This window comes from Abramis brama, assembly GCF_963993115.1.
Source record: "Abramis brama genome assembly, chromosome: 17".
Lineage (NCBI taxonomy): Eukaryota > Metazoa > Chordata > Actinopteri > Cypriniformes > Leuciscidae > Abramis > Abramis brama.
Genome location: NC_139979.1, coordinates 4,280,658 through 4,302,384, shown reverse-complemented (window position 1 = coordinate 4,302,384; position 21,727 = coordinate 4,280,658). Strand labels below are relative to the sequence as shown.

The following is a 21,727-nucleotide window of genomic DNA, read 5'->3' as shown; positions in this document are numbered from 1 at the left end:
TGGAATGTAACTGTAGAGATGAGAAAAAAAATGTCCAAAACAATGAATTTGTTCCTAAAAACGTCTTTATTCCCTTCTTAAAAGTAAAATGGAATGCATAAAAATAGCAAGAAGTGATAACATAAACATAAGTACAGCAGAGGGGAAAATGAATCAGTGTATTTGCTAATGATTATATTAAACTGATCACAGAGACTAGACATTGTTATACATTTCAGGAAGTACAAATAGTTTAATCATAGTTGTGTCTGCATATCAAACTGGGACACAAGAAAGCATTTAAGCATGGAAGAAAACGCCACACTGCGTTTGTTTCTGTAAGCACAAACGCGTGATGATCTCCAATGGTGGAATTTTAACTACTGCTTCTTCCAAAGATTCGCAAAAGGTATAAAAAGATTTGGACGATGTCCAAATACAGATTGAGGGAAGCGAAGATATATTCCTCGGGACTCAGGGATAATTTCTTGTTCCCCAGAAGCAGCTGTGTGTCCACGGCCAAGAACTGCAATACAATCGGGACATTATTTCATTTATTTTCTTGTATGATATATATTTTAAAGTATTTGACATGTCAAAACACCTCCAGGGCCCTGAAAACACCTCTATTTTAATCATTTAACTTAATATTTGCACGTTCATAGTTCTCTGATATAATGGTCACGACTTGCAGGAAAACAAATTATTTCATGTTTTTATTTTTTATTGTACATTTTTATGACTGAATTGATCATTATTAGCTAAAGAAATGGAGCACTTACACAGGTGAAGAGCAGCGCACCCAGCGACGCATAGATGAGTTCCAGAATCCTGCTGTACAGGAAGATGCACAGGATCCCAAAGAAGAACAGGACGATGAAGCACACGAACAGCACCCCGTAACAGGAAGTGAAGTCATACTTGGTCTGTGATTGGACAGGAGATATTCATGAAAATCAGCTTTTGTAAATGACAGCACTAACACTAGAGATGACCAAAATAGAAAACTATTTTAGTGCATTGTTCTGTACACACACAGGAAAGCAGACACAGGTTATTATCGATAGCTAAAGCTAAAACCATGAAAAAAGGTATTTAAATAAAATAAACATTAACTGAAATAAAAAAAAAATATTAACATTTATTTTACTTTAGCTAGATTTCAAAGCAACATTTACATTTGATTTAGTTTAACTTTAAGTACTAATAAATAAAAATGAATAAAAACTATATAGGCATATTGTAAAAAAAGAAAACAAAATTAGTAAAACTTCAGGGTAACACTTTATTTTGATGGTCCCTTTTGAACATTCTGTTGACTATAAGTAGCTTTGCAACTACATGTCAACTAACTTTCATTAGAGTATGCTTAATATCTACTAACTCTTTACTGTGATGCTCCTCCAACAGACATTCTACTGACTATAACTTTGCAACTACATGACAACTTATTCTAACCCTAACCCTACCAGTCTATTAATACTCTACTAAGACTCTAATGAGAGTTAGTAGACATGTAGGTGTGCGACGCTACTTATAGTCAACAAAATGTTTTAAAGGGACCATCAAAATAAAGTGAAACCCACTTCGGTAATGTGCTAAATTATGTGCTAAACTTATTAACAGAAAGCATACAAATAAAAAGTGTAGTAATATTAACAAAAACTATATTTTACAGTGGTGGTCAAAAGTGATGTCTGGAGGGGAGATTAATAACCCTACAAGTTTGATTAAACCATCAAAATATGAGGAAAATATTTTATATATTTTAAATATGAGGGAAGAGCAAAACACTAAACTTGATTAAGGTATTAATCGGACAAAATTATTTGTAAAAATAGCAAACTACAGCAACAAGTTTATATTTTACTATGCAAACAAAAATGCATATCTCAGGAAAAAGCAAACATGGACTACAATATAATCAGTAATTAATATTTCATTGGTTCTGTCCTGTTTTTGCATGTGTTCCTAGTTTCTTTGTATGGCAGCCTGGCCTAAAATGATGTCGGCACAATTTGGCATGTTTCATTGCATTATCACAAATACAACCATTGACTCCCAAGCACAACTATGCAATATGCTTACAATATCTTTAATAATATTTTAATAAAGGGTGAAGATGTCAATTTTCCTAGGCCGGACATCACTTTTGGCCACTACTGTATATGCCAACGATACTAAAATAACACTGAGTAGATGTTCATGACAATCTTTTGTTTCCAGTATTTTTAGAAATCTAGCAATCATTCAAAAAACATGGCAATCGAGAACCGTTGCACACGACCAGTTCTGGATTTCAAACCCTGATCACAGTACATGAAAGTGTCCGGTTATTGAGATGGCAAGACGAGCGCTGACCTGTAGAGAGAAGACGATCACCGTAAAGCAAACCAGCACCGTAATGCCGACAGCCATCACCACGATTTTGGTATCGTAGAAGCTGGATATCACCCCGACCATGTAGGACATCGCCAGTGTCAGGACAGACTGAAATGCAAGAAGTCATTCAGTACAAAACATGAAAGGAGAATTTAAAATGTTTTCCATTTGAATCTGTTTCATCAAAGATTCACCAAAGAAATGAGGTTCCACGGATGCTTCCGGCGAAAATCTCCGCAGCAGAGGATGACGAAGTAGGGCACGAGGAAAACTATATAGCCGACCCAGTACGTCCACGTGTTCTTCATCACAAACAGTTTGACGTGAGGCTCAAAAGTGAAGAGGGCCACGAAGCCACAGGTCACTGCCAGCTGCACACTTAAAACAGCGAACACCTGAACACAAGTACACAAATAATACAACATCAAAATTCATTGTTGGGTTTTAGCGGGTCTCATTGCACAGTTACTATAGTTACAGGGATATTTCACCGCTAGAAAGATGAATGTGTATTTAAATTGGACTCGAAACTGAAAAGACAGCATTTTATCGTGAGATCCCCCTATGGGCGGGTTGAAGACATGCGGGACGAGCTCCTCCTACTGGCTGTAGTCTCTCGCCTCTGGACAAACGAGCCTCTGATGACGCTAAATGACGATTTTTGCATCATCTGAGTTTTTTTTCCAGCCACACAATACAGAAATCTCTCGTCTCAGGGGGACATGAGGGAGGGAAGCACGGTCATTACAAAATACTACCGGGTTTGTACTGATACAAAGCTTAATGCTAATCGGTGAAGTGTCCCTTTAACTAAAACTAAAACGTAAAAAAACATTTTCATAACTTGAATAAAAAAGAAATATATATATATATACACATACACATATTAGTGCTGTCAAATCAATTAATCGCGATTAATCGCATCTAACATAAAAGTTTGTAAATATATATTTAATTTTAAATATATTCAAATGAAATGATTAAAATATAATATAAACTATTATTTAAATATAATAGTATTTTATACATCAATAAATATACCCGGCGCATGACGTAGGATGTAGGAGTAGAGTAAAGCTTAGGTGAGAGTAAACGCTTCTCGAGGTTCAAACAAATAGGGCTGGGCAACAAACTTAAGCTCCTCCCACATTTCTCTTTAAAAGTTCTCGTTTTAGACTTCTAACTTGTGAGCGGTGTTTTGTTTTGCTCTGTCCTCTGCGCTTCCGCATTTGTCAATGCGTCTTGTGTTAGGTCAGAGGTCACTCTTCCCGTTAACGGAAGCCAGTGATCACAGTTTATAAAGTTATAAATATGGATATTATTCTTACAAAAACACATGGCTTCGCTTCAGAAGGCCGTTATTATCCACCTGGAGTCGTATGGATTACTTTTTTGATGGATGGATGAGCTTTTTTAGGCTTCAAAATCTCAGGTACCATTCACTCCCATTATAAAGCTTGGAAGAGCCAGGATATTATTTAATGTAACTCTTGTGTTCGGCTGAAAGATGAAAGTCATATACACCTAGGATGGCATGAGGGCGAGTAATTTATGGGATAATTTTAATTTTTGGGTAAACTAACCCTTTAACAATCATAACACATGAGAACATGATGCTGTATACAGTATGTTTTCCGTTGAACTTGAATCTTGTTTTGAGTGTGTTGAATCTTTTCATTGGTGCTGTCATGAAGGATTGCTCCGTATCAGTGTTTACCTTTCGAATGAACATCCTTCTGATGACTTTATTATCGAGTCCAAAGCCTCCGAACTCGTCCTTTTCATAGTCTGGAGGTGGGTCGCTTTGCACTGGATCACCCATTGCCACTTGTTTCACAAAACAAAAAGGATAACTAACTTAGTTGAGAGTTTATTAACAAAGAGCATGTATTAAAATTCCCATATGTGAGGTTGAATCTCTTACCATACGGAAGTGGTTGTTCGTACGGTCCGGGTCCCGTACTGTACGGACCTGTGGCGTAAGGTCCTTGAGGATAAGGTTGCTGTGGATTTCCAGACCCTCCCTGTCCGTACATGGGATTCCCAAAAGCAGTTGGGGGTGCATACGGAGGTCCAGCATATCCAGTAACAGGTACTCCAGGATCCACTCCTTGAACACCGGCATCATAAGAAGGGGGAGGCATCATAAAGCCTGGCGGGGCAGGCTGAACCATGGTGTTGACATGTGGGGGGTTGTCAAAGCGAGTGTATCCATCTTTGTTTTGTGCCATGACTGGATCTCAGAACTGTAAAATAAAAAAAAATAAACTGTGTGTGTGTATATGTATGTATGTACCTATCCTGACCATCAGCACTCCAGTGTTCACTGAATGAAAATCTTGCAGTAACTAGAAAATAATTCACAAACATACATACAGCATAACGACTAAATACATTTACTATTAATGTACATTCACTTTTAATGTCTTAATCATTTATATGCCTTTCCAGGCATCAAGATCGGCATTTACTTCCCTTATAACAACGTCAAAAAACAACGTCAAAAGTGGTGTAAAACTATAAAAAAATCTCTGGTAAGACGCCGTAACAGAGCATTGAAAAATAATAACGTTAATATTACGATCCCAATATTCAATATGAATATACATATGGTTACAGTAACAAAATAACAATGTAAGAGAACAAAAGAGACAAATCTGTGTAAAATTGCGTAACATGACACACTTTCGTTTTCACTTCAGTGATTAAGAGTATCTGAACTTACATGAAGCTGATCGCTGTAGAGTAGAGTTGGTTTTTCGAAGTTAATTAACACACCTAATCAATTAAACTTGAAGATTCGTCGTAAAAAGTCAGTTCTCTTTAGTAAACACGAACAAACCACGACTCTCGTGAACGCGCTTCCTTAGAGAAGAGTCCAGAGCAGCGCGCCGCCTAGCGGGACACAACTGATGCTGCATCGGTGTGTACATTGTATTTTATATTTTAATATTATGCATGGGTATATCTATTTTTTTATCATCTAAGTGATTTTAATACAAAAAACTCTCTAGATAAAATAAATAATGTTGATTTTTAAGGGTAAAGGATGTTGCACTGATAGTAATTTGACATAGCATCCAGCAGGTGTCAGTGTTAACCACATGTTGCTGCACATTCTTCTGTTTTATTGTGTGTTTAGTCCTTCAGTACCATAGACTGTAAAAAATAGTTCAGTACATGGAAAAGGCATTTGTATTGATATTTTCTGTAATGCAGTAGGCCTATGCAGCTTTACGTAATTTGCGTAAGAGGGTGTATCTACAGATTACTGGCTTATGTTATATGAAGATCTTGATAAATCTGTCTTGTAAACTGTTTACCTGTTTTCATATATAGATGTAGTAGCCCTTACTTCATTGTACCCAAGAAAGGTGGTGGGTTATGGCCAATCTTGGACCTGCGAACCTTGAATCGGGCCCTGCACAAGCTCCCGTTCAAGATGCTCACACAGAAAAATTGGTTTGCAGCGATCGACCTGAAGGACAGAAATAAATGTTTTCATGCATATTTTATTGGTAACACTTACAATAAGGTTTAATTTAGTTAACTACATTAGTTCTACAACATTTATTAATCTTAGTTAATGTTAATTCTTTCAACACTTACTAGTACCTTTTTTAAGATCAAAAGTTGTAAGCAATTAAGTCAAAAGTAAGTTGTTAGTTAATGCATTAACAAATGAGACCTTACTGTAAAGTGTTACAATGATTTGATTTCCGGACATGTTTTTGAATAGTAACCCTAGTGTGAAATGAAGGTTACACACCTCTGAGTGTGTGGTGTGTGACGGAGCAGCTGGGCAGCTCCTCATGATTGACAGCTGACAGTGTGTGCAGAAGATTGACGGGTGAGGATGTCTTCTGGGCTCTTTTCAAAAGCTCATCATTGAATCTGCTCTCATCCACTGTGGCGTTCCACTCAAGATTCACTCTCCTGCCTGAATCACAGCAAACACTTTATATACAGCACTTAAAGAGACTTTGATTACAGTCACAATAAAATTCAGTCTTTACAATAAAAATAGCGATTGAATGAACTTAAAGTCTAACATATTTCCCTGGACTGGGTGTAGGAGAGATTAAAAATATGTGAATTTATAAAGAAGGCTTCATGATATGCACTATATATTTACAGTATGGCTTCATGATCTATTCAAGTATTCATGCAGTTTTATTCATATTTTGAATAAGCTTTCATTTTTATATTTTTAGTTTTCATGTTATTTTAGTTTTTATTTATTTACAGTTTATAATTTTAGTGCTTCGACTTATTTCAGTTTATTGCCTAGGCAACAATTTTGTTTTTCAACTAATATTTATATCTTATTTTATTTCAATGAACAGAAATGTTTTTAATAAGTTTGTTTTATGTAATGATAATAACCCTAATCTGCACTATATCAGCTCTGGCTGCACAACCAAACAAAGTTATCTTACGTTTCTTCATCAGTATTAAATACTATGGCTCCTTTCCTACCGGTATGACTGATCAGACCATCGGTTGATGTAAATCTGTTCAGCTCAGCATTTTCTTCACTATCCAAACGATCCATGTCATGACACAGTTCCTCAACGTCTATTCGCAATTAACTGTTTTTTACCTCATCCATTTTACCCTCCACCAGATCAAACACAAATGATTTTACTTCTGTCTTTGAGAAAAGCACAAGAATCAGAATGCTTCTATGATGACATCAATGGAACTGGAATGTAACTGTAGAGATGAGAAAAAAAATGTCCAAAACAATGAATTTGTTCCTAAAAACGTCTTTATTCCCTTCTTAAAAGTAAAATGGAATGCATAAAAATAGCAAGAAGTGATAACATAAACATAAGAACAGCAGAGGGGAAAATGAATCAGTGTATTTGCTAATGATTATATTCATAACACTGATCATAGAGACTAGACATTGTTATACATTTCAGGAAGTACAAATAGTTTAATCATAGTTGTGTCTGCATATCAAACTGGGACACAAGAAAGCATTTAAGCATGGAAGAAAACGCCACACTGCGTTTGTTTCTGTAAGCACAAACGCGTGATGATCTCCAATGGTGGAATTTTAACTACTGCTTCTTCCAAAGATTCGCAAAAGGTATACAAAGATTTGGACGATGTCCAAATACAGATTGAGGGAAGCGAAGATATATTCCTCGGGACTCAGGGATAATTTCTTGTTCCCCAGAATCAGCTGTGTGTCCACGGCCAAGAACTGCAATACAATCGGGACATTATTTCATTTATTTTCTTGTATGATACGAGTCGAAATGAAGCATGTTATCTACAGAAGGGATTCCCAAACTCTTTGGACCCCGAGATTTAATATTTAGTTATACAGTAGTTTAGTTTGGTTAGTATTTGACATGTCAAAACAACTCCAGGGCCCAGAAAACACCTCTATTTTAATAATTTAACTTAATATTTGCATGTTCATAGTTCTCTGATATAGTCACGACATGCAGGTAAACAAATCAAATTATTTCATGTTTTTCGTGTTTTATTTTTTATTGTACATTTTTATGACTGAATTGATCATTATTAGCTAAAGAAATGGAGCACTTACACAGGTGAAGATCAGCGCACCCACCGACGCATAGATGAGTTCCAGAATCCTGCTGTACAGGAAGATGCACAGGATCCCAAAGAAGAACAGGACGATGAAGCACACGAACAGCACCCCGTAACAGGAAGTGAAGTCAAACTTGGTCTGTGATTGGACAGGAGATATTTATGAAAATCAGCTTTTGTAAATGACAGCACTAACACTAGAGATCACCAAAATAGAAAACTATTTTAGTGCATTGTTCTGTACACACACAGGAAAGCAGACACAGGTTATTATCGATAGCTAAAGCTAAAACCATGAAAAAAGGTATTGAAATAAAATAAACATTAACTGAAATAAAAAATTGTTTTTAAAATTTATTTTACTTTAGCTAGATTTCAAAGCAACATTTAAATTTTTATTTAGTTTAACTTGAAGTACTAATAAATAAAAATGAATAAAAACCATATAGGCATATTTAAAAAAAGAAAGAAAACAAAATTAGTAAAACTTCAGTAATGTGCTAAATTATGTGCTAAAATTATTAACAGAAAATATACAAATAAAAGTGTAATTAAAAAATAATAACAAAAACTATATTTTACAGTAGTGGCCAAAAGTGATGTCTGGAGGGTAGATTAATAACCCTACAATTTTGATTAAACCATCAAAATATGAGGACAATATTTTATATATTTTAAATATTTTAAATATGAGGGAAGAGCAAAACACTAAACTTGATTAAGGTATTAATCGGACAAAATTATTTGAAAAATATGAGTGTCCGGTTATTGAGACGGCAAGACAAGCGCTGACCTGTAGAGAGAAGATGATCACCATAAAGCAAACCAGCACCGTAATGCCGACAGCCATCACCACGATTTTGGTATCGTAGAAGCTGGATATCACCCCGACCATGTAGGACATCGCCAGTGTCAGGACAGACTGAAATGCAAGAAGTCATTCAGTACAGAGCATGAAAGGAGAATTTAAAATGTTTTCCAGCTGAATCTGTTGCATCAAAGATTCACCAAAGAAATGAGGTTCCACGGATGCTTCCGGCGAAAATCTCCGCAGCAGAGGATGATGAAGTAGGGCACGAGGAAAACTATATAGCCGACCAAGTACGTCCACGTGTTCTTCATCACAAACAGTTTGACGTGAGGCTCAAAAGTGAAGAGGGCCACGAAGCCACAGGTCACTGCCAGCTGCACACTTAAAACAGCGAACACCTGAACACAAGTACACAAATAATACAACATCAAAATTCATTGTTGGGTTTTAGCGGGTCTCATTGCACAGTTACTATAGTTACAGGGATATTTCACCGCTGGAAAGATGAATGTGTATTTAAATTGGGTCATTTATGTCTTAGAAATGTGAAATTATTTTAGAAGTTGGTGCCTTCTAGACTGAGAAAAGACAGAAAATTTATTTTTGGCTCATGTGGATGAAAGACAACAACTCCCAGAATGCACTTGTTTCGCTGCCCTACGAGTACACTGTCAAGCCACGCCTACCGGTTACAGAGGGCAGTATCGGAAGAAATGACACAACTAGGCTACTAGTTGACTCGAAACTGAAAAGACGGCATTTTATCGTGAGATCTCCCTATGGGCGGGCAACAAACTTAAGCTCCTCCCACATTTCTCTTTAAAAGTTCTTGTTTTAGACTTCTAACTTGTGAGCGGTGTTTTGTTTTGCTCTGTCCTCTGCGCTTCCACATTCGTCAATGCGTCTTGTGTTAGGTCAGAGGTCACTCTTCCCGTTAACGGAAGCCAGTGATTACAGTTTATAAAGTTATAAATATGGATATTATTCTTACAAAAACGCATGGCTTCACTTCAGAAGGCCGTTATTATCCACCTGGAGTCGTATGGATTACTTTTTTGGGCTTCAAAATCTCAGGTACCATTCACTCCCATTAAAAAGCTTGGAAGAGCCAGGATATTATTTAATATAACTCTGATTGTGTTTGGCTGAAAGAGGAAAGTCATATACACCTAGGATAGCATGAGGGCGAGTAATGGGATAATTTTCATTTTGGGGTAAACTAACCCTTTAATAATCATAATGTCTCGGTTACCAATGTAACCCTCATTCCCTGAAGGAGGGAACGGAGATTTAGTCGATCGTACCGACTGATGGGATCACGCCAGGGAGCCAGATGTCTTCGATATAGTATACAAATCAAGCCAAATGAGCTTTGGCAGGTGCACAATCCACGCCCCGCCCTGCAACGCGGGTATAACAGGGAAGTGGATGCACCCACCATTCATTTTTTTCGCTGAGGAGCCGAGCAGAACCCGGTCAGCGGTGGTCCAGTAATAGTGGCAAGGGGACTAAGTCTCCGTTCCCTCCTTCAGGGAATGAGGGTTACATTGGTAACCGAGACGTTCCCTTTCAGTTGGGTAACGTCTGATGGGATCCTCTAACACGCCATTATTACTGCCACCTTCCAGTGCCCAGAAGAAAGCCTCCTAATCTTTTCGCAGCAGATCTGGGGCGAAGAAGATAGGGCTAAAACCCGGGAAGTTACTGCTGTTCCACCCCTGCTAGTAACCTTTGGATAACACTGGGAAAGCGTGCCCTACGAAGGATGGAGGTGGAGGGATGGGGGGTTATTGTGAGAATACACATATGGCCTGGGCGAATACGGGCAGGACAACATATGGACAAGAATAGTTCCGGCTAACGGAGGAACCATGAGCGGCAACTGCTGTTGCCAAGGGAAAACACGAGCCTAAGGCCATACCGTGGAGTTGGATCCAGTCCGAGGAGGGGATACAACATGCGGTCCCCCGCAGCCTCCAACAAGTTCCACAAGCTTACTAGTGGTAGACCTGGTACCAAACTGGGTACAAGGTACACCTTGGGTATCGTACGCCAAGATGATGGCATCCACTATCCAGTGGACCAGCCTTTGCTTAGAGACTGCCTTCCCTTTCTGCAGGCCTCCGAAACAGATGAAGAGCTGATCTGAGGTTCTAAAGCTTTGCGTTCTGTCCAGATAAGTCCGTAAGGCGCGGACTGGACAGAGAAAAGCTAGGGTTGAGTCTGCCTCCTCCAGGGGCAGTGTTTGCAAGTTCACCACTTGATCTCGAAAGGGAGTAGTGGGAACTTTCGAAACATATCCGGGCCGAGGTCTCAGTGTCACCTGAGAGTCAGCCGGCCCAAATTCCAGGCACGATTCCTCTACCGAGAAAGCGTGCAGGTCCCCTACCCTCTTGATAGAAGCCAGTACAAGCAAGAGAACTGTCTTGAGAGACAGAATTTTTAACTCCACTGTCTGCAGGGGCTCAAAGGGAGGTCTCTGAAGTGCTGTTAACACCAGAGATAGGTCCCAAGAGGGTATGGAAGAGATGCGAGGAGGGTTCAACCTCCTTGCTCCCTTAAGGAACCTGACGATCAGATTGTGCTTCCCCAGGGATTTCTCACCAACTGCATCGTGATGCGCGGCAATAGAGGCAACACACTTTGAGGGAGGAGGGAGACAGCCCTCGCTCCAACCCCTCTTGCAGGAAAGAAAGCACCGATCCGACCGAACAAACTCTGGGGTTTTCTCCGTGAGAAGAACACCAATCGACGGACAGGTTCCACCTTGATGTATAAGCCAGTCTCGTAGAGCGGGCTCTAGCAGAAGTGATAGTGTCTACGACAGCTTGTGGTAGACCCCTCAGAACCTCCACTTCCTGTCCAGGGACCAGACCTGGAGTCTCCACAGGTCTGGACGTGGGTGCCAAATGGTGCCCTGCCCCTGAGAGAGAAGGTCCTCCCTCAGAGGGATGGGCCAGGGAGGGGCTGAAGAGAGGAGTATGAGTTCGCAGAAATTTGGAATTAGGCTCACTGGGGGAAATGCATACTTGCGTAGACCCATCGGCCAGCTGTGTGCCAGTGCATCCACACCGAGAGAGTCCTTGGTTAGTGAATAAAACAACTGGCAGTGGGTCATTTCTGGAGAGGCAAACAAGTCTACCTGTGTGGCCCCAGCTACTGCATACCCATCGTGCGTGCCCCCCAACCTGTCTTGGAGGCACCTGTGAACACCACTGCATGCCTGGACGCTTGTATCATGGACACACCGGACCGGAGAAACACAGCGTCTGACCAAGGTTGGAAGGTTTTCCGGCATGTTCGAGAAATCGCAACCGGGAACCTGCCGTCTTTCCACGCCCTCCATGAGACCCGGCCAAGAAGCCAATGCTGAAGTGGTCTCATATGTAACAACCCCAGCGGCGTGACTGCCGCTGCGGAAGCCATATGCCCCAGGAGCCACCTTCCTGCTCTTGAACGTATCCAAGCAGTTCAGCATCGACTGGGCACGATCCTCCATTAGACGTGCCGTCTGTTTGACCAAGTCCAACTCCATACCGAGAAAACAGATGCTCTGCCCGGGGCGATCTTGCTCTTTTCCCAGTTGACCTGAAGACCCAATAGACTGATATGCTGGAGCAGCAAGTCTCTGTGTTCGCACAACTGTTCCCGCGACTGAGTCAGTATCAGCCAGTCGTCGAGGTAGTCGAGGACACGAACGCCCTGTTCTCTCAAGGGAGAAATGGCTGCCTCCGCGAGCTTCGTAAAGACGCGGGGGGACAGAGACAGTCCAAAGGGTAGGACTTTGTACTGATACGCCCGATCCTCGAACGCGAACCTCAGGAATGGCCTGTGTCGCGGCAGGATGGAGACGTGAAAGTACGCATCCTTCAGGTCTACCGCTGCAAACCAATCTCCTGGACGGACACATCTGCATATGTCCCTGAGTACTATCATCTTGAATGGGAGATTGTAAAGGGCCCGATTCAAGATGCGTAGGTCCAAGATTGGTCTTAACCCACCTCCTTTCTTTGGCACAATGAAGTAAGGGCTGTAAAACCCTCGCTTCATGTCGGCTACAGACACCGGTTCTATTGCATCTTTCGCCAGTAGGACAGCAATTTCCGCATGCAAGATTGGGGCAGATCTGCTCTTCACAACCGTGAAGCGAACGCCAGCAAATCTGGGTGGGTGCCGGTGGAACTGAATCGTGTAGCCACGTGCAATGGTGCTCAGGAGCCAGCTGGACGGTCTGCAGAGGTCTTTCCAGGCTTGCAGAAACCGTACCAGGGGGGCTCGTGGCACCACTGACGTACCAGGAGGAGGGCAGCGAAGTGGATGGCAGGGACCCAACCTGGAGGGCCCTAAGGCGGTACGTATCACACAAACCTGCCTCCACTTTATGGCATTGAGTACGGGAGGAGACAAACCTGGGTCCTTGAACCGTATTCGTCTGCCAACTGGCGACACAAGAGGGGATTGAGGCAGGCCAGACTGATCTGGGGTGTCTGATAATCTGAACCTCTTGAAACCCAGGGTTGAGAATTTCTGTCCCTTTGGCGATTCGGAAACCACTGTACTCCGGAGAGACAATGGTACTGTACCCACCACCCACTGTAGCGTCGCCAAACAACCCCGTCTGGGAAATTGGGGAGTCCAGGATCCGAACCTTGTCCGCATCCTCCATATCAACCAGACCGAGCCAATGATCGTGCTGCTGAACCACCAGGGTGGACATTGCCAGACCGATCGCACAGGTTGCCATACTTGTGCTCCGAAGAGCCAAGTCGGTTGCCTTACAGAGCTCACCCATGAGCTGACAGTCTGGCCTACCCTTTTGCACGTCCTGGAGTGTTTTAGCCTGGAAAAGCTGTAACAAGGCCAAGGCGTGCATAGAGGCGGTGGCTTGCCCACAGGCTCCATAAGCCGCGTCTGACAAAGCAGACAACGACTCCAGAGCCTGTGAGGGGAAACACGGTTCTCCAGAGCCGGATGTAGCGGCCGCCGGACACAGGTGTGCCAGAACAGACCGCTCCACCGGAGGGATCGCCATATAACCACTCGTCGCGTCGCACTCAAGGGTAGCGAGGGGGGAGGAGCCATCCTGGTCACTTAAGGCAGTAAAGGGTGCCTTCCATGACCTGGTTAGCACCCCATGCATCTCGGGAAAGAAAGGTACTGGAGCGGTGGGCAGAGCCCGACCCGCTCCAAGAAACCAATCATCCAGCCGAGACTGAGCGGGCATCACAGAGGGCTAGGGAACGACCACATCCAGCAGCGCACAGGTGGAAAGACATCCTTCTTCTGGAGAAGAAAGATGAAAAACTCACCCGTGTTTACTTCCTTGGAATAACGCCCTTCACCAGTGCTGGAGCACACAGGGATGTCCGCGGCGACACTGACGGGAAACCCCGTCAGTGAAGCACTCACTTTCCTCGCCCTTAAACCAACCGTCAGCCAACAAACACAAAGGTTGCTGTGAGAACAGCAGTTAAGAGATTCAGAAGCTCGCGATCACCGCTGCCACACGCTGTAACGTCAGCACTGGGAGAGCTTCCAACAGAAGTGCCAACACACACAGGCTTGTTATTAAAGTACACTTTCAGAGATATCGACATAACCGATCGGCTCTGAAGCGAAAAGAATGAATGGTGGGTGTATCCACTTCCCGGTTATACCCGCGCTGCAGTGCGGGGCGTGGATTGCGCACCTGCCAAAGCTCATTTGGCTTGATTTGTATACTATATAGAAGACATCTGGCTCCCTGGCGTGATCCCATCAATCGGTACGATCGACTAAGTCAAACGTTACCTGACTGAAAGGGAACACATGAGAACATGATGCTGTATACAGTATGCTTTCCGTTGAACTTGAATCTTGTTTTGAGTGTGTTGAATCTTTTCATTGGTGCTGTCATGAAGGATTGCTCCGTATCAGTGTTTACCTTTCGAATGAACATCCTTCTGATGACTTTATTATCGAGTCCAAAGCCTCCGAACTGGTCCTTTTCATAGTCTGGAGGTGGGCCGCTTTTCACTGGATCACCCATTGCCACTTGTTTCACAAAACAAAAAGGATAACTAACTTAGTTGAGAGTTTATTAACAAAGAGCATGTATTAAAATTCCCATATGTGAGGTTGAATCTCTTACCATACGGAAGTGGTTGTTTGTACGGACATTTGGCGTAAGGTCCTACTTGAGGATACGGTTGCTGTGGATATCCAGACCCTCCATGTCCGTACATGGGATTCCCAAAAGCAGTTGGTGGTACATACGGGGGTCCAGCATATCCAGTAACAGGTACTCCAGGAACCACTCCTTTAACAGCGGCATCATAAGAAGGGGGAGGCATCATAAAGCCTGGTGGGGCAGGCTGAACCATGGTGGTGACATGTGGGGGGTTGTCAAAGCGAGTGTATCCACCTTTGTTTTGTGCCATGACTGGATCTCAGAACTGTAAAATAAATAAATAAATAAATATATATACTGTGTGTGTGTATATATGTGTGTATATATATATAAACAAAATACAATACAAATAAAATACATATATAATTTGTATAAAAATAATGTTCATTTTTTAATTTTCCCAGCCTGACCATCAGCACTCTTGCAGCAAAATCTTGCAGTATCTAGAAAATATTCACAAACATACATACAGCATAACGACTAAATACATTTACTATAACAAATGTACATTCACTTTTAATGTCTTAATCATTTACAGTATATGCCTTTACAGGCATCAAGATCGGCATTTACTTCCCTTATAACAACGCCAAAAAACAACGTCAAAAAAAGTGGTGTAAAACTATGAAAAAAAAAAACTCTGGTAAGACGCCATAACAGAGCGTTGAGAAATAATAACGCTAATATTAGGATCCCAATATTCAATATGAATATACAAATGGTTACAGTAACAAAATAACAATGTAAGAGAACAAAAGAGACAAATCAGAGTAAAATTGCGAAATATTACACACTTTAGGTTTTCGAACTTAATCAACACACCTATCAATTAAACTAATTAACAAATATTAACAAAACTATATTTTACAGCAGTGGCCAAAAGTGATGTCTGGAGGGGAGATTTGTTTTTAATGACCCTACAAGTTTGATTAAACCATCAAAATATGAGGACAATATTTTATATATTTTAAATATGAGGGAAGAGCAAAAAACGAAACTTGATTAAGGTATTAATTGGTAAAACAATCAAAATTATTTGAAAAAATAGCAAACTACAGCAACAAGTTTATATTTTACTATGCAAACAAAAATGCATATAAAAACAAAAACATCTCAGGAAAAAGCAAACATGGACTACAATATAATCAGTTATTAATATTTCATTGGTTCTGTCCTGCTTTGTCCTGTGTTCCTAGTTTCTTTGTATGGCAGCCTGGCCTAAAATGATGCCGGCACAATTTGGCATGTTTCATTGCGTTATCACAAATACAACGATTGACTCCCAAGCACAACTATGCAATATGATTACAATATCTTTAATAATATTTTAATAAAGGGTGAAGATGTAAATTTTCCTAGGCCGGACATCACTTTTGGCCACTACTGTATACGTCAACGATACTAAAATAACACTGAGTAGATGTTCATGACAATCTTTTGTTTCCAGTATTTTTAGAAATCTTGTAATTATTCAAAAAACATGGCAATCGAGAACCGTTTGTTGCACACTACCAGTTTTGGATTTCGGCACTTTAGTCCAGTCATTTTAAACCAAAATGGGGGTCAACCTTGAACAATTTGCAACAGAAGGAAACTCAACTGATTTTGTATCCTCAATATGTCCTGAGTAAGGGAAAAAAAGCCCAGAAGAATCCCATTAGCGGAAAGTTTCGAAAAAGACCCAAATATAGCCTATTCATAAGCCTATTGATTTTTTTTCTTACGTGAATAGGGTAAAAATTTTAACCTTTAGATATCACCATGAAAATTACTGAGTAAACAATTTAAAAAAAAAACTTGTAATACATTTTTTGTTTGTCTTGATGTAAGTAATCATACTTACATCAAGACAAACAGAAAATGTATTATAAGTTTTTTTAAATTGTTTGTTAACATGGACAAACGATGCATAATCTAATTACGTATGTGCTAATTTGCATAAATACCACAACAGATCTAAACATTGTCTAGCCAGGTGAAAATGTCCTGTTGAATCTTGTTGAATCTTGTTGACATATAACAGTAAAATACTTGATGTTAAGGTCTGAATGGAACCCATTTAGGCTACCCATGAACATTAATACATAGAGGCAGGAAGAAGTACTTTAGAAACCAGCCTTTATTAATTTTTAAGAGATGGGGTTTGGGGCTGGGTTCGTGGGACTGTTTCTGGGGGACGAGTCTGAGAAGAACAGGAGACAATGGTAAGGAGAATTCAGAAGACAAAAGGTAGGCAAAATAAAAAGTGAATCCCCAGAAACAGTCCCACGGACCCAGCCCCAAACCCCATCTCTGCAATAATAATTAATAAAGGCTGGTTTAAAGTATTTCTTCCTGCCTCTATGTATTAATGTTCATGGGTAGCCTAAATGGTTCCATTCAGACCTTTACATTAAGTATTTTACTGTTATGTGTCAACAAGATTCAACAAGACATTTTCACCTGGCTAGACCCAATGTAGATCTGTTGTGGTATTTATGCAAATTAGCACATACGTAATTAGATTATGCACCGTTTGTCCATGTTAACAAACAATTTCAAAAAACTTATAATACATTTTCTGCTTGTCTTGATGTAGCCTAAGTATGATTACTTACACTGAGACAAACAAAAAATGTATTACAAGTTTTTTTAAATTGTTTACTCAGTAATTTTCATGGTGATATCTAAAGGTTAAAATTTTTACCCTATTCACGTAAGAAAAATAATGAATAGGCGTATGAATATTTGGGTCTTTTTCGAAACTTTCCGCTAATGAGATTCTTCGGGGCTTTTTTTCCCTTACTCAGGACATATTGAGGATACAAAATCAGTTGAGTTTGCTTCTGTTACAATTTGTTCAACCTTTTTTCATAAAATGACTGGACTGTTACTCACTTCCCTAACGTCATATCTATAAAAAAAAAATCTCTGGTAAGATGCCGTAACAGAGCGTTGAGAAATAATAACGCTAATATTACGATCCCAATATTCTCTCTCTCTCTCTCTCTCTCTCTCTCTCTCTCTCTCTCTCTCTCTCTCTCTATATATATATATATATATATATATATATAAACAAAATACAATACAAATAAAATACATTTATATAAAAATAATGTTGATTTTTTAATTTTCACAGCCTGACCATCAACACTCCAGTGTTCACTGAATGAAAATCTTGTAGTATCTAGAAAATAATTCACAAACGTACATAGCCTACACAGCATAACGACTAAATATATTTACGTCAAAAAAAAAAAAAGTGGTGTAAAACTATAAAAAAAAATCTCTGGTAAGACGCCGTAACAGAGCGTTGAGAAATAATAACGCTAATATTACGATCCCAATATTCAATATGAATATACAAATGGTTACAGTAACAAGATAACAATGTAAGAGAACAAAAGAGACACATCTGTATAAAATTGCGCAACATGACAAACTTTTCACTTCAGTATTTAAGAGTATCTGAACTTACATGAAGCTGATCGCTGTAGAGTAGAGTTGGGTTTTCGAACTTAATTAACACACCTAATCAATTAAACTTGAAGAATCGTCGTAAAAATTCAGTTCTCTTTAGTAAACACGAACAAACCACGACTCTCGTGAACGCGCTTCCCGTTAGAGAAGAGTCCAGACCATAGGCATAGACAGTATATAAACGGGTCCAGACCAGTGCAGCGTGCCGCCTATAGGGTTGCCAGGTGCCATCAAGGTTTTCCAGCCCAAAACCTTGTCAAAAACCGCGAGAATGTACAAAAAACCGCCCACATTTTTTTTTTTTTTTGCTTGTTTCTCGTTTAAACACATTGAAATCATTAACAAGCTTTAAAATTACCCATTTTTCGACTAGCCTATCCGATTTTAGAAACCATATTCAATCAAATGAACGCAAAAGTAGGCTACACTGACTTCAGTCAGACTATTCTAGGCCTACTATTATGTTACGGAAAATAATGCGATAAACTTAGGCTATCAATGATTCTGTTTATTGTCAATAAAAGTCGCTTGGAACAAAAGCATTCAGTAACATAAAAACATTGAGTGGATATATGGACATAAAAAAATAACCCACTTTAACATTTCAGTTATTTCAAATAGCAACATGAAACATGCATATTCTTAGGGCTGGGTATTCTTAGGGCTGGGTATTCACCTAGGTATCGGGATTTTTTTTAACGATTTTAAAATCAATTTTTTTTATTACAGAATATTACCGATATTAATTCAAATTAAATTGCTTTATTTTTGCCCTTGCTTATAGATAAAGTTGACAGAAGTTAACCACTTTCATTCCAACAGAGGATGAAATGTGTCGTTATAGAGCTGCACGATTCATCTTTAAAAGACTGTGATCTCGATTCAAACACCCACGCGATCTTCTTCCATTTCGTCTGTCTATTAAACCTTTGACAAAATCATATCGCAACATTCAAATCTGTGAGAGTTGTCATGAAACTGCAGTGTCAGTCAGCTAGCTATGTTTGATAATATGGGGTAACATTTGTGGCAAAATTATGTCGACATGCTATCTGTCTATGCTATGTGTCGTCGTCCATGTCTATGTCTATGTGTCTGTTCACTGTTTATGTCCATGTCTGTCTGTCTATGCTATGTGTCATGGAAGACGACACATAGCATAGACAGACAGACATGGACATAAACAGTGAACAGACACATAGACATGGAAGACGACACATAGCATAGACAGACAGACATGGACATAAACAGTGAACAGACACATAGACATGGAAGACGACACATAGCATAGACAGATAGCATGTCGACATAATTTTGGCACAAATGGAATCCCATATGAAAACCCCGCGAGTGTGTTGTTTGTTTGAGGGGCGGGCGGTGCCGGCGTGACATGAACTGAAGGTAGTGGGAGGGAGTGGCTGTTGTGAGTTTAGGGGGCACGTCAGCCAGAGCTGTAGTGTGTGTGTGTGTGTGTGTGTGAGTGAGTGAGACTGCTGCCTGCTGAACATTGGGTCGCAGGAAGAAGGATCTGAAGTGCCGGTGTTTTGGCAACAAAAACCCGCCGAACAGATCCGAAACCAGCCCAATTTTTATCCACCCGCCCAAACCCATTTTTGCCCGCAAAATAGATTGCAAAACCGCCCAATCTGGCAACTCTGCAACTGATGCTGCATCGGTGTTGTGGTGAGATCTGGGCTGCGTTCAGCCCCGACAAAACGTTGCACAACGTTTTTTAAACAGAAACGGTGATGCGTTGAACACACTGTTCTGATGATGCAAGAGTTGCAACTATGGCAGCTGAGAAGGCCATTCTTTGTGTTCTTTGTGAAGAATTTTCGGAGCCTGATGAAGTCGGTATAAATATGTGTTTAATACTACAAAATATGCCCGATGTTACAGTTACTGCACTTGCCGCCCAGAACAAAAGAGAACATCCCAATCGAGTGAAGGCATTGCTGAAACTGAAATGGAAGCACATCTTACCTAATTCAGACTAAAACACATCTATTTAGCCTCACATACTGACTTTATTTGTAGTTCATACTGTTTTAATACCCTGTATTTTCTTTCTCATTTTTAGGAAAAACACTTAATTACCATTGTTTATTTCTATACTTGCAATGAAGCTAAAAATATAAACAACTACATCATTTTGTTGATATCCTATATTTTTTACAATACAACTTTCGACAAACATGTCTTCTAATATCCTCAGTTGTTGCGTATACCGAGCTGCATCAAACACATTTGTAAATTACTTTCCTTGAACCCATTTTGCGAGTTCACTTTAATACCACGTGCTTTATATACATGTTGCTGCTGATTGGACTTTAGTTCTGACACACCCACCAAACAAGAGAAAACGTATCTCAAACCCCGTTGCACACCGGTGTACACCGTTTCCAGGAAACATGACGTTCAACCCGGAAACCGTAGCAAAACGTTGCGCACCGTTTTGAACTTGAACATGCCCCTGGTATTTATCTCAGCTCCTGAAGAACCCCTAGTATCAAAGTAGCTAGATGGTCTTTTGCTGTCAGGTCAGAATAGGATTAAATCCTCACTAGCTTGTTTAGCCTACCAGTAAATCTAGTGTACACCTTCGTGAAACAATAACAATCATTGACAATTAGGCCTATTGATCAAATTCATGCTTACCCTCCAGCAGAATCTTTCCTGGACCCTTCGTTGTCCTTGGTCTTCCAAGATATACTATAATGCTCTTTCTATTACTTATAGAACTGCTGAAGTAAAACTGAACAGTATTTGTCTTTATAAAATAAAAATTTATTTGAACAAAAGATAAAAATACTGGTTACACAATGATTAGCCTAATATTTGTAGCAAAATATCAAAAGGTTACAGGTTATAATACTTCAGCTTATCCAATCTCAACAGGGCAGTCCTGTATGAGTGGAAAATTACACAGGCTATTTACCTTGTAAGCAGTTCAGGCAATAGATGTAAAAATTTTTTTTAAATAACTTGTCCTCATCCGAGCTATTCAAGTTAAGATAATACAGCAGTCTATAACATGCAACCTCTAACAGTCAAAAAGCAGTCATACGGAACTGGGTTACATTGTTCCTATGCAATTTTTTGGGTTTCTTGGGAACTAAATAATGTGTCATCAGCCTTCTATTGCCTCAGTCCTTTATATACTGTCTATGCCTCAGTCAATGAGGCTTCCAGTGTCGACATTGTTTCCCATATATGGGTATTCTTCCGTCCTTTGTGTCTTCTGCGCTTCGGGTCTCTGTGTAAGTGTGTACGTGTGTATGTATCTGGAAGTGTATTTGTAAGTTCATAATATCTTTCGAAATTCAAATAATTTCCTACAGTGTGTACATTGTATT

General features: G+C 40.0%; 2 protein-coding genes across 3 annotated transcripts; both read right to left on the bottom strand.

Moving 5' to 3' along the window:
* Positions 1-47: 47 nt before the first annotated feature.
* LOC311067925 (protein lifeguard 1-like) lies at positions 48-5,268 on the bottom strand. The gene is made up of 7 exons (XM_084090067.1): positions 5,087-5,268; positions 4,286-4,607; positions 4,079-4,188; positions 2,556-2,756; positions 2,341-2,469; positions 762-905; positions 48-505 (listed from the first exon to the last, which is right to left on the bottom strand). Exons 2-7 carry the CDS (start codon positions 4,590-4,592, stop codon positions 356-358), a joined length of 1,041 nt encoding a protein of 346 aa, XP_083946193.1. The 5' UTR covers positions 4,593-4,607; positions 5,087-5,268; the 3' UTR covers positions 48-355.
* A 1,844-nt stretch (positions 5,269-7,112) lies between these two features.
* LOC311067330 (protein lifeguard 1-like) lies at positions 7,113-21,503 on the bottom strand. Of its 2 annotated transcripts, none has more exons than XM_084089116.1 (7): positions 21,030-21,503; positions 14,874-15,177; positions 14,667-14,776; positions 8,941-9,141; positions 8,726-8,854; positions 7,928-8,071; positions 7,113-7,576 (listed from the first exon to the last, which is right to left on the bottom strand). In XM_084089116.1, the coding sequence occupies exons 2-7, from the start codon at positions 15,160-15,162 to the stop codon at positions 7,427-7,429; spliced, it is 1,023 nt and encodes a 340-aa protein (XP_083945242.1). In that variant the 5' UTR covers positions 15,163-15,177; positions 21,030-21,503; the 3' UTR covers positions 7,113-7,426. The 2 variants fall into 2 exon arrangements, with proteins under 2 accessions (XP_083945242.1, XP_083945241.1); XM_084089115.1 differs by lacking the exon at positions 21,030-21,503 and adding an exon at positions 18,370-19,383.
* Positions 21,504-21,727: the final 224 nt, after the last annotated feature.

Bases quoted from the DNA above. Each gene is read 5' to 3' on its own strand.
- LOC311067925 (XM_084090067.1), bottom strand. From the start codon at position 4,592: ATGGCACAAAACAAAGATGGATACACTCGCTTTGACAACCCCCCACAT. The intron at 4,189-4,285 runs GTAAGAGATTCA...TTGTGAAACAAG, and splicing joins CGAACAACCACTTCCGTATG to TGGCAATGGGTGATCCAGTG. The intron at 2,470-2,555 runs GTGAATCTTTGA...CTTGCATTTCAG, and splicing joins CGTGGAACCTCATTTCTTTG to TCTGTCCTGACACTGGCGAT.
- LOC311067330 (XM_084089116.1), bottom strand. From the start codon at position 15,162: ATGGCACAAAACAAAGGTGGATACACTCGCTTTGACAACCCCCCACAT. The intron at 9,142-14,666 runs GTAAACACTGAT...ACTTGTGTTCAG, and splicing joins GAAGGATGTTCATTCGAAAG to GTGTTCGCTGTTTTAAGTGT. The intron at 8,072-8,725 runs GTCAGCGCTTGT...GTCCAATCACAG, and splicing joins TGATCATCTTCTCTCTACAG to ACCAAGTTTGACTTCACTTC.